Source organism: Triticum dicoccoides, chromosome 4A (assembly GCF_002162155.2).
Source record: "Triticum dicoccoides isolate Atlit2015 ecotype Zavitan chromosome 4A, WEW_v2.0, whole genome shotgun sequence".
NCBI classification, from domain to species: Eukaryota; Viridiplantae; Streptophyta; class Magnoliopsida; order Poales; family Poaceae; genus Triticum; species Triticum dicoccoides.
The window spans coordinates 475,061,513-475,074,532 of record NC_041386.1 but is presented as its reverse complement, the minus strand read 5'-3'; the positions used below and the strand labels follow the sequence as shown (position 1 = coordinate 475,074,532).

The 13,020-nt window shown below is 46.0% G+C and overlaps 2 protein-coding genes across 2 annotated transcripts; one reads left to right on the top strand and one right to left on the bottom strand.

The window, feature by feature from the left end:
• The first annotated feature begins 3,176 nt into the window (after window positions 1–3,176).
• LOC119286277 (elongation factor P-like) lies at window positions 3,177–7,586 on the top strand. The gene is made up of 7 exons (XM_037565648.1): window positions 3,177–3,402; window positions 3,475–3,552; window positions 4,397–4,503; window positions 5,207–5,284; window positions 6,579–6,680; window positions 6,803–6,881; window positions 7,301–7,586. The coding sequence occupies exons 1-7, from the start codon at window positions 3,255–3,257 to the stop codon at window positions 7,417–7,419; spliced, it is 711 nt and encodes a 236-aa protein (XP_037421545.1). The 5' UTR covers window positions 3,177–3,254; the 3' UTR covers window positions 7,420–7,586.
• Window positions 7,587–7,682: 96 nt separating this feature from the next.
• LOC119283560 (protein TOC75, chloroplastic-like) lies at window positions 7,683–11,819 on the bottom strand. The gene is made up of 7 exons (XM_037563048.1): window positions 10,821–11,819; window positions 9,813–10,034; window positions 9,546–9,653; window positions 9,150–9,344; window positions 8,640–8,888; window positions 8,089–8,343; window positions 7,683–8,005 (listed from the first exon to the last, which is right to left on the bottom strand). Exons 1-7 carry the CDS (start codon window positions 11,817–11,819, stop codon window positions 7,757–7,759), a joined length of 2,277 nt encoding a protein of 758 aa, XP_037418945.1. The 3' UTR covers window positions 7,683–7,756.
• Between the last annotated feature and the right edge of the window lie 1,201 nt (window positions 11,820–13,020).

The window sequence follows — 13,020 nt, the reverse complement described above, 5'->3', positions numbered from 1 at the left end:
AGAGGCAATAATAAAAGCATTATTATTATATTTCCTTGTTCATGATAATTGTCTTTATTCATGCTATAATTGTGTTATCCGGAAATCGTAATACATGTGTGAATAATAGACACCAACATGTCCCTAGTAAGCCTCTAGTTGACTAGCTCGTTGATCAATAGATAGTCATGGTTTCCTGACTATGGACATTGGATGTCATTGATAACAAGATCACATCATTAGGAGAATGATGTGATGGACAAGACCCAATCCTAAACATAGCATAAGATCGTATAGTTCGTTTGCTAGAGTTTTTCCAATGTCAAGTATCCTTTCCTTAGACCATGAGATCGTGTAACTCCCGGATACTGTAGGAGTGCTTTGGGTGTAACAAACGTCACAACGTAACTGGGTGACTATAAAGGTATACTACGGGTATCTCCGAAAGTGTCTGTTGGGTTGACACGGATCAAGACTGGGATTTATCACTCCGTGTGACGGAGAGGTATCACTGGGCCCACTCGGTAATGCATCATCATTATGAGCTCAAAGTGACCAAGTGTCTGGTCACGGGATCATGCATTACGGTACGAGTAAAGTGACTTGCCGGTAACGAGATTGAACAAGGTATTGGGATACCGACGATCGAATCACGGGATAGTAGCATACCGATTGACAAAGGGAATTGTATACGGGGTTGCTTGAATCCTCGACATCGTGGTTCATCCGATGAGATCATCGAGGAGCATATGGGAGCCAACATGGGTATCCAGATCCCGCTGTTGGTTATTGACCGGAGAGCGATCTCGGTCATGTCTACATGTCTCCCGAACCCGTAGGGTCTACACACTTAAGGTTCGGTGACGCTAGGATTGTAGGGATATGTATATGCAGTAACCCGAATGTTGTTCGGAGTCCCGGATGAGATCCCGGACGTCACGAGGAGCTCCGGAATGGTCCGGAGGTAAAGAATTATATATAGGAAGTGCTATTTCGGCCGTCGGGACAAGTTTCGGGGTCACCGGTATTGTACCGGGACCACCGGAAGGGTCCCGGGGGTCCACCGGGTGGGGCCACCTATCCCGGAGGGCCCCATGGGCTGAAGTGGGAAGGGATCCAGCCCAAAGTGGGCTGGGGCGCCACTTCCCCTAGGGCCCATGCGCCTAGGGTGGGGGAAACCCTAAAGGGGGGGCGCCCCTTGCTTGGGGGGCAAGCCCCCCACCCCTTGGCCGCTGCCACCCTAGGAGATTGCATCTCCTAGGGTCGGCGCCCCCCTAGGCCCCCCTATATATAGTGGGGGGAATGGAGGACCTCTTACTTTTGCTTTTGCCTTTGGTGCCTCCCTCTCCCTCTCCAACACATCCTCCTCCTCCATAGAGCTTGGCGAAGCCCTGCCGGAGTACTGCAGCTCCATCACCACCACGCCGTCGTGCTGCTGCTGGAGCCATCTTCCTCAACCTCTCCTTGCCCCTTGCTGGATCAAGAAGAAGGAGACGTCACGCTGACTGTACGTGTGTTGAACGCGGAGGTGCCGTCCGTTCAGCGCTAGGATCTCCGGTGATTTGGATCACGTCGAGTACGACTCCCTCATCCCCGTTCTTTGAACGCTTCCGCTCGCGATCTACAAAGGTATGTAGATGCATCCGATCACTCGTTGTTAGATGAACTCATAGATGGATCTTGGTGAAACCGTAGGAAAATTTTTGTTTTCTGCAACGTTCCCCAACACTCATGACGGGTCGGCGATGCTCGATGTGGCGGCATAGGTCAATGAGACAACTCGATAGAGAAAGGGGTAACTTTAACCCTAACCTTCGCCCCAAACTTGTGTATCCCCTCCTTAGCGCTTCCCGAGATTGGGGATGAAAAAACCAACGGTTCATGACTCATTAAACCAATGCGTGGTGAGAAAATGGGTGAGAGGTAGGATAAAGCTTACGTAGGAGGGGTGCGAGAGAGTCGGATGAAAGTACGGCGTAAGAGTGACTCCAATAGCACCTGTAAAAAATTTCCCATAAAAGTTGTGTTGTCCGATGAACGTACAATTTAGGGGAAGTTTACTATTCTCAGTCCCCCCCTAAAATATGTTTTCCTATTTCTCATTAAATGATGATGGGCCCGCAAGACAGTGACATGGCATGGTGAAGGCGGTCGAAGCAATGAGGCGGGTAGGAAAGGCGCAATGGGGGTGGTGGTTAGCCTCGCAACGGCGGCGCGACCTGGCAACAAGAGGCCTCATGGCGGTGTGGCCTCGTTGGACAGGAGAGGAGGTTGGGATGTGTGGCCTCTTAGCGGTCGTGCGCGCGACCTGGTTGCGAGAGGCCTTGCGGCAGCGCGAGCTTGTGGCCAGCCTCGCGACAGCGCAACCTCGCTAGTAGGAGAGGAGGCAGGGATGGACGGCATAGCGGCGGCGGCGGCGCCACACGACGTGGCGATATGGGACGGTGGCGGCACAACATGGCGGTCGCGGTGCGAGGGTGTACAACGTGAAATTTCAGACGACTGCCCGCTCACCATCTTTTCGTAAACGTAAGGGGCAAGGGGTGATTATACATGATCCCATAAAAAAATTCGGGGGCTATTTTTGCCTCAACTTATGTAAAACAGTAGTTTATTTAAGAATACATGAACTAGTAGAGTTGCTCTAATTTGGGAATAGAAAAACAGAATAGGCGAATATTCAACTCTGAGCCCAGACTCATCTGCACCCCGTAAAACAGTAAATTCGAAATAAATACTATAAAATTTTTAAAAATATATTACGTGAAAGATATTTTAATGTGTGAGGTGCGTGCCAAATTTAGAGCATTTGGACATCTAAATAGCTTTTAGTAAAAAAATGAGGGTCCAAACATTGGACAAAACAACAAACTTTTTCACAGACCTCAAATTAGTCCTTTTTGCCGAGAGCTACTTAGACATTCAAATGCTCTGAAATTTGACACGGACATCACATACTCAGTCATCTTTCTCCAAAAAAAGTTTGAATTTTTTGAATTTATTGTATTTTTAACAAAAAAATACACTCCCGGCTCATGTGAACCAGGGAGCCAAACGCCCCTCTCTAGTAGAGATGTTAAATTTCGTGCCATCCCAAATGGAGTGTTTCCCCTGTGACATGTGGGTCCCACAATGTCAGGAAGAGGGAGGCTTGTGGCCTGCGGCGGGACACAGGCAAAGTGAGTCAGGATCCCAGCGGCGTCATCCTCTTCCTTATCACCATCACTCGGGCTGAGTTAGCGGCGCGCCCAAGGAAGAAACGGAGAACCAAAACAATGGCCGCTCTCCGCCACCTCGCCGGCGCCACCCACAACCACCGCATCGCGGCCAGCTCCTCCTCCCTCTTCGACCTCCAGCGGCCGCCTTCCTGCCTCGCCGCGGCGCGACCCCTCGGCCTCGCGCCCCTCCGCTCCCGCTTCACCCGTGAGTGACCCTCTCCTCTCTCCTCGACCTAAGCTTTCTTTCTAGGCGGTATCATAGTGTGTTCCGCTTCAGGGCTTTACGCGCTGTCGAGCAACGACATCAAGGTGGGGTTCAATCTGGAGGTGGACGGCGCGCCGTGGAAGATTCTTGGTAACATCCAAAATCATACTCCTCTACATATGGTTGGTTCTGGGTGGATATGCTAGTGAACGTAGTGTCTTTCTTTCACCTGAAGGCCCCATTGCATAATCTGAGAAATTCAGTGAATGTACCTCCTCTTTGCTCAGCCCAACGGTTAGTTATTTGTTTTATTAGTTCCAAACTATGTAAGCAGGGTAAATTTGGCACCTCGACATATCCCTGTGTTAGCACTCTCTAGCATTTTCCCAGAATTTCTGTGAAGTTCTTGTTTTATAGTTTTAAGGGCTATGCAGTTCCGACCACCTTTTCGAGATTTTTTTTTAGTTTTTAGGAGAACGTATTCACTTATGTTAGTTTAGTCTAAAATTTCTGTAAATAATTCACTGCTGCATGTCCTTATTTTCCCTCCTGGAGTATGTGTCACCTACTCATCTCTCAATACACCCTCAGTGCTAGCTATGTTTCTTCAAATCTCTGTAGTGCAATGTTACAAGACATTGAACCCTTGTGAACTGAGCTTTAAAGTTTTAGTTAACTGCTTAATTCAAGAAAAATTGTAACTACAAGGGGCCAGCTAAAGATAATTTTCTACACGTGGAAAGCAAAGGCTGAATGGTCGTCCCTTTAGCAAGCATATATTATAACATTGTTCTATATTTCATACCAGGGGTGTGTGGAAGCTAGCTATCCATGTGCCAGAACCATGAGTTGGTTGTGAGATCTTATGGGTTTCAGCTCTAGCCTACCCCAACTTGTTTGGGACCAAAGGCTTTATTGTTGTTGTTGTTCTATATTTCGTACAATCAATGTGAGAAGCATCTATATGAACTTTTCCCCCTCCATGCAACAACAGAGTTTCTCCATGTCAAACCTGGAAAAGGTGCTGCTTTTGTGAGGACAAAAATGCGCAATTATATCACTGGCAACACAGTTGAGAAAACCTTTCGAGCTGGAAGTACGGTAATCTGAGCAGAAACTCGCTTTTCAGAATCTGATGCTGCATTTAGCAATTCCTTTTTTGCATCTATAATTTTCTATTTGTACTCGTTAGTTAATCAAACTAGATGATAACCCGTGCGTTGCTCCGGGGATTGGTTGAAATATTTTTTAATGAAATTTAAAATATAATAATGTATTGTATTTAATTATTATATAGTTGCAAATATATAGAGAATATAGGTAGCATTTCTCATGCATGTTAAGAGAGATAATTAGAGTAATTGATGAGGTGGCATATGTGGTGAGTTGGGATGTGTGCATGTTGAGAAAGAATGTAAACCCTCCGTAAACTAATATAAGAGCGTTTAGAATACTAAAATAGTGATCTAAACGCTCTTATATTAGTTTACAGAGGGAGTACCATTTACCATGCATGTTCAGAGAAAGAATGAGTGGTGTGATGAGGTGGCATGTGTGCATGTTGAGAGAATTGAGTAGTGGGGATCAACTATTTAGGTATATAGGATACTGACTTATCTCATCACTTCATCAGTTATGGAATTACTCCCTCCGTCCCAAAATAAGTGTCTCAACTTTGTACTAGCTCTAGTACAAAGTTGTACTAAACTTGAGACAGTTATTTTGGGACGGAGGGAGTATTATACTTGTCATTTATATCACAGAGCATTGTAGTTATACACTTACCACTTTCTTACACTTTCAGATCCAGGAAGCTTCTATTTCAAAGGAAACCAAACAATTCACCTACAAGGATGGCTCCCAGTTTGTGTTCATGGATTTGGTAGGTACATCTATTTGACTCAAATATGTCTTGACAATTTATTTTTTCTCGATTCTGTTTGTTTTCATGCTAGGGGCTGGAATAACCGGTTACCTGGAACTCGGTTATTTTTCACCCAAAATCAATCAAACAAACTTTGATCAAAATTGTTGAATTTGAATAAATTTTATCCAGCACTGGCTGGTACTTTTTTTCTACTGGGGTGGCCGAAAGAACAAGTAACCGGTCTGTTACCAGAAATTCCAACCGGAATTTAGAACCTTGGTCACGACACAATTACCTGCCACCTGCTTATATGTTTCATACGTCTACCTCATTGCACATGCTGTAAGTGATGAGCTAATTTTGGACGGTTAGGAAGCTAGAGTAAGCCAGTCACTGCAGGAGTTTATGTGACGTGGATAACTATGTACTGAGTTATGCACAGATTGCTGAAGAAAAAAATGTAGACATGCGGCACTATTATTAGATGATGATGAAGTTGCGTGATAAGGAATTATGAGCCAAATTAAGGCGAACTCTCCAAATTTATCATATTTTGATGAAATCATGAGCCAGAATTTTCACAGATGTTTCCATCCAATAATGCAATTCTGGTCTAAGGATGGCAGTTTTAAGCATGGGTTTTGATATCCGGTATCTGAGACGCATGGGAAGGGTATGGATACAATATTTTGTCCATGGGTAACCCAATCATGGAGGTTATGGGTATAATTTCTTGCCCATGGGTTGCCCACCGCTCATCCGATTAACATTTTAATAATTAAGTAAAAAAATTGATTTCATATTACACATGGGTCGTCAGAGATATATCACATATATAATTATAAACCCCACCCCCGTCATCATAATATGTTGTGGTTATTGTATATATAATTGTTGAGCTTATTTGCTATGTTTGAGTTGTTATTTGTACATGCTGAGAAGAACCAGTGGGTAGCCAATGGCAAGGATATCCATCAGGTATGGGCATGATTGTCTAACAATGGAAATCTTCATGGGCGGGTGACAAGCACTACCATGGGCATGGGGATGGGTATCTTCATGGGTCCTTCCAAAAAAAAATGATCCAATTTCATTGAAGTGGAGCCTGAAATCCCGCTCGTCACGCACTAGCTAAAATCAAACTTAACAAGTAGAAACCAGTTTGAAATGAGGTGTCCTTTGTGTGCAGACAACCTCAAATACAGAATAAACGATCTGTTATTTTCAACAAATCATCATCGCTTATTAGCGATCGGTATTGTTCACTCTTCAAGTGTGCAACTGTTCTCATCATAATTTACCTTTCCAGACATCCTTTGAAGAAAGCCGCTTAAACGAGTCAGATGTTGGCGACAGGCAGAAGTGGTTGAAAGAAGGAATGGACTGCACTTTGTTATACTGGAATGGACGGGTATTTCCTATCATGTGCTATTACCTTCCCATTCTTTTCGATACTGTGCTAGTTAGTTTTTTCTGTATATCCGTGCACACTACACGATGACTTTTGGACACTGACGGTATTAAATTTTGCAGATCATTGATTTTGATCTCCCCATCACTGTTAGGCTGACCGTAACCGAGGCTGATCCAGGGCAAGGTGACAGTGCACAAGGTACAGAGAGTGCTCTATCCTGCAGACCTAACCTGCTGCACCTGTTCTAAGAATTTATGTAGCAGTATTGTAGAAGTAGAACTACAAGTAATCCCATTATGTCTGAGGCTTCTATTGGACTCAGGCGAGCATATCATTTGGTAGAGGCCGCTTGTCTAAACATTGATGTTTCTTTTCTAGTGAAGAAATCTCAATAGCCTTTTATGTTCATGTTATGGTTGGTTAGTTGCCAAGATCTCCGACAATGTCTCTCCTGGCATGGGTTCCTGGTTTTTCAACTTTAGAAGAGAGAGAGAGAGACCTCTTCCTTCTATCTTATAGAATGAAGGATGAGCTTGCATCCTATCTCAGATTCTGGCTTATGATCCCTAGAGCTGGTTAAACCTCATTTGAATTATCTGCTTACCTTGTTTTCGCAGGAGGAACAAAGCCTGCAACCCTGGAGACAGGAGCTGTTGTCAATGTGCCCTCTTTCGTTGATGTAGGCGATGATGTCCTAATTGACTCGAGAACCGGGCAGTATATGAGCCGAGCATAGAGTGGATACCAGAAGGCATGCCAACAGTGAAGAGCAAGTTTTCTTGTTCCCCCATTTTTGGTTTAATTATCCGTTGAAAAGTTCACGACATCGTTTTTTCTTCTCATTTATCATACTGGGACCCTCTACACTACACCGGGCGTGAAATTCTATCGAAATTTTCTTCACCTGGGTCCCTTTCTCCTTGAGCTGACAATGTGCAGTCTTAACATGGAATATACAGTGCAGGAATACCTTAGCAGCTAACAAACGGTGAATGTGGAACAAAGTACACGTTGCAAAATATATATGTGTGGCCTGAGCTGGGGTTGGTTGCGCGGAGGGTCGAACGTCCAGTCTAGAACCTGTCGCCGTATCTGAAGAAGACGGATCCCGTGCCGGCGTTGTGGTCGACGGCGTACTCCGCCCTGAGCGGGCCAAACCGGACGCCCACGCCGTACGACGATCCCTGGCCGGCGCGCCAGAAGAACTCGGTAGGGTTCCCCTTGACGTCCTTGGAGCTCCCGAGGTCCGTGCCATGCTCGGCAAAAGCGTACACGTGCGTGTTCTTCATCACTGGGACAGGGATGCGCACCTCCGTCGCGACCTGCATGCACACACGGTTAACAGCAGCATCGGAAATGCTCTGGTCCAAGTCGAAACCGAACGGAAACAGATTCAGCAGCTGACCTCGAGAAGGTTCCTACAGGCTCCGAGTTCGCCCATGCCGTAGCCCCTGACCGAGTGAGGCCCTCCGAGCGCGAACGCGTCGTAGCTCGGCAGGTCTCCCACACACCCTGCGTAGCGGCCATGGGCGACGAGAACGGCCGGCGGCGGCTTCCCGGCTCCCTTCTCCTGCTTGTTTAGGTTCACGAACTTTGTGACCGTCAGCTGATGGCGGTTGAAGAACGGGTTCCTGCTCCCGATGCCCAGGCCCTGGTCCACCTGCGGCACAAGAGGATTTACTTGGTTGGTTCACCATTGGAGAACTTATTTACAGAACCTGGATTTTACTCCTACAGAACAATTTTTTTCCTACAAACTCTGGGAGTAAATTATTAACTGCATTTCTTCTTGCCAAACCTGACGATGAACTGCCTTCTATAGAACAATGCACTTTTCTAGGACAGTAAAAAACAATGGTTTTATTTATGAAACTGCACCTTGAAAGCGTAGTTCTCTGAATCATTTGTGAAAACAGAAAGTCTTAAGATTTTACTCATTAACCACTTAAACCATACCTGGAAGATGCATCTGTCGCCGATGGTCTCGCCATTGATGAACTCCGTATTATCCCGGGTAACATTGGCCTGAAGAAACGCCATCCTGTCCACACCGGTGCCGCTGAACGTCGTGGGGGGGCCATCCATGCCAAGGGCACCGGGGGCCGTCGTCCGGAGCCCGTGTGTGCACACATCATTGCTCTCGTCACGCGCCGTGATCTCCTCCAGCACGAGGCCATAGGTGAACTTGCTCTGCTTTGTGAGGTTCTGCAAATCCAGGATCGGTTTTATTTTAATTTGTTAACTCACATACATCGGATATGATTCATGAAAAGGATTAATTTGAGTGTTCAGGGAGGTATAAAACTGTTTTTAAGATGTATATCTGACTAATGATTTAGTTCGACAATATGTACATTATGTGATATATAATTGATGTTGTCGAACTAAATGGAAATAATTGTTGGTTAATTAAGTGTTGGAATGTTTTACATGTCAAAACCGAGGGGGTACTGATTTTGTGCAAACCTCTGTTATGTTCGCTTTGATTCCAACTCTGTCGACCCAGATGGGTGGAGCATCGTCCATGTTGGGGCCGGCGACAAAGACAGGGCTGAGTTTCTTGGTGTTGAAACAACTGGCTTTGAAAATGCGGTTCCTGCTCCGGTCCTCCACACCGTCCAAGTAAGGATGTGTGTACTCAAGCTTGAATGAAACATCATCCTAACAATCAAACAAAAACATGGATATATAAGATTATATTCATGTCCAGATGTGTGGATCAGTGGATATATGTCTCTCTCCTAAGCAGCATTCCTCTTACACCAACCACGTGACTGTTTCTAATTATAACCACACGAGCAGCACACAGAAAAACTGAAAACACACTCACTAATCTTACAAAATCATCCATTGCCAACTCACCTGAGGATTGAGCAGGTTGCTCGATGAGAAAGAACCAGCGAGAGATCGGTTCAGGCCACCGATGTTGCGGTGCTCAAATGTCACACCTCCTCCAGGTTGAATGGATGCCTGAAATAAAAAGCTTCCATCAGATACATAATGCATAAGGTTCGCCAACAGGGCTTAAACTACAGTGATGGACATCTTGAGTTTGAACTTGCCCAGCAATTTTAAGACAGATTTTAACAAGATACTGTGAAAAAGATTACAAGTATGTAGACACATTACAAGAGTTGGTCGTCCCTGATCCCCTGGTACAAAGTTCCACACTGTCTCCACGTCGGCTGATTTGGGATCTTGTTCTTTGAGCTTGATTTCAACCACTACGCCCCCTTCTTTTATCTCATCAGGTCGTGGATTCACCTCTATGTTAGAGAATAATCCGAGCGCATTTATGTTCTTCAGAGCCTGTTTCCCTGCCCCAATATTAAAGATATTGCCTGGTCGAAGCTGTAACAGCAGATCAAAAGAAACAGGTCAAATCCTCAAAGCCATGGAAAAAAAGGGTTTGTACTGCTTTACACTGTCTCGGCGTTTTTCTGACACAGCGATACGTTTCGAAATGTGTAATCAAGGAAAATAAACAAAATTATATGTGAAAATTATTGATAATATCAAGTGACATTGTGATGGAAACAAAAACACAAAGTAATTTTGTCAAGCAAAGAAACACCATCTGCTCCTTCTGTTCTTTTTATAGCAGTCTTATATTCAATTTTTTAATTGGTCTGGGACTTGACAAGAATTGTGGACAGCTGATGGTTATGGTGATTATTATAATGTTAATAACAAGATTATCCCAGCTATCACGCTGTTTGTTTGTTTGTTTCATGTAGTAATGTAGTATACATGATGTTTCCAGTGCATATACATTGCGATTGAAACAAAAACACGTACTCCCTCCGTTCCATATTACTTGTCGCTGATTTAGTACAACTTTGTACTAAACCAGCGACAAGTAATATGGAACAGAGGGAGTAGTAATTTTGTCAACCAAAGAAACACATCTTATTCTTCTGTTCTTTTTAGAGCAGTCTTATATTCAAAACTATAGGACTGCTCAGAAAAAGAACAGAAGGATCAGATGGTGCTTCTAAATTGGTCTGGGACTTGACATGAATTGTGGAAAGTTATGGTTAATGTTAATAACAAGATTATCCCAGCTATCACGCTGTTTGTTTGTTTGTTTGTTTGTTTGTTTCATGTAGTATACAATGGTGTTTCCAGAGCATATACCTGCTGGGGCAGCTCCCTGTCAATTACAGGGAGCTGGGTGTTCCCCTCGACGACATTGCCGAGCTTGTCTTGGAACTGGTACTCCACCCCCGTTACCTCCCCCTCGACGACCTCGCACAAAACCTCGCCGGCGTCGAGATTCCCGAAGTTGATCACCTGAGCGCACACGAACCCCTCGTCGTAGTACCACCTCTGGACGCAGTCCCTGATCCTCTGCAGCAGCCTGGCGCTCACCCGTCCCTGCTTCCTCACCATCTCCACCACCTCTCCGCGCACGGGCTCCGGCAGGATGCACGCCTTGGCCCGCCCGAGGCGCTGCTGATACGCCCTCTCATGCCTCCGCCGGAGCGCGATCTTCTCCCTCTCCGTCATGTCGTCGTCCTCGACCTCGTCGGCCTGCGCCGGCAAGAGGCCGCCCACGTTGACGCAGCTGAACCGCTTCGCCGGGGCCCAGAGGGCCTCGGCGTAGGAGACGGTTAGACCGAGGGTGCCGTCGGGCTGGGGCCGGACCGCCTCCACGCTGACGCCGTCGAACATGCCGCACGAGGACAGCGCCTCGAGCTCCCCGAGCAGCTGCGACCGGGTGTACACCTCGCCGGGCCGCAGCGCCGCGCCCTCGAACAGGGGGTCGTCGGGCCCCGCCGTGAGGCGCGCGCCCCCGCCGCCGCCGGGCGCGCGGCGGTCGAGGAACCTGACGTCCGAAACCTTGTACCTCTTGGCCCTTTGCAGCCTCGCGAACGGCACCGTCGTCCTGGCCCCGAACTCGTGCGCGTCCCAGTCCCTCGATGGCGGCTTCTCCTCCGCGGCGTGCGCCGCGCCGGCGTTGAAGAGCCACGATAGGAGGCCTCCCAAGCCGCGGCCGCCATCTTCGCTGCCGGGGTGAGGAAGACCGGTGCTGCCCGAAGCGGCGGAGATGGCGGACGCGAGGGCCGCGTTGCGAGGGGTCTCGGAGCGGGGCTTTGGGTTGGAGGACGATATGGCTATGGCGGTGAACCCCATTGCGTTGCGCTGTGATCGAGGGTTTTCGTCGGAAAAGTGGGTTTACGGAGCAAGACAAGAGGTGGTCATGGATAAGGAGACACCGTGGTCTTCACGCTTTATATATGCAGTTTGTCTAATTCACATCTAGATGTTTTTTAAAAATATCACATCTAACCTCCCACAAGTATATAATGCATCAATAAGAAACAAAAAAACTAGAAAAAAAAATAAACCACAAACAGAGTGAAAATCAGCTTAGATGTGACATAACTATGTCACATCTAGATGTGACATAGTTTGTGTTCTATACAGATCCTTATATATGCACGCTTTATTGGCTCTTAATTACGGAGTATTTCTCTAATGGCAAAAGCTAAATTCCTGCCGACTGTCCGTTTACAACAGATCCGTACGATTCAAAAGCCGTTAGATTCGGATCGAACGGATAATCTGCATGCTTCGATTTTTAAGGTAATTCCCGGTCGTCCCGTGATTCCCGCTCCCGCTTCGCACGTCCCGTGATTCCTGCTCCCGCTCCCGTTCGGGACTTGTTTTTCCCTCTTCCCCTTTTCCTTTCTGAAAAGAGTAAAAATTTGGGAGAAAATGGAATCGAACCCAGTACCTCATTGGCACTCTCAAATTGCCCCTACCACCGGGACTAAATTGAGGTTGTGACTACATTTAGATTAGGTAGTTTTTGTACCTTTAAAAAATGTGGCGTGAATAATAAAGTGTCCTTTTCTTCTTTCCCTTTTTACACCGAATTTTCCTTCTTTTTCCTACTATTTTTTTCTTCATTTTAATAGCCAAATGGCTTGGCTGCTCTGTTTGTATTTTTAAGTTGATGCCTTTTTAACCCCAAATTTCTTGTGTTTAGTATGAAGAACACTTACAAGAAAACAAATGCATAATATTAGGTATAAAAGCTATTAGTTCATCATGATTTTTTGCTACATTTCTTCATTGTATCTTTCGCATGGTACATACACTTTGTTGTACCGCTTTGAACACTACAATGATAAGAAGAACAATTTCTCGATGAGCCAATGAGGCGTACAAACACCATGATAACTTTTGACCCGGGGAAAAAAATTGTTGAAGTATACCCTCTTAATTTCTGTGGAAGTAGCACTATAATATAGGAACCACGGACCAGATAACTTACGCACAAATACCGCGATAACTTCGACCGTGGGGGAAAAGTTGGTTGAAACCTACC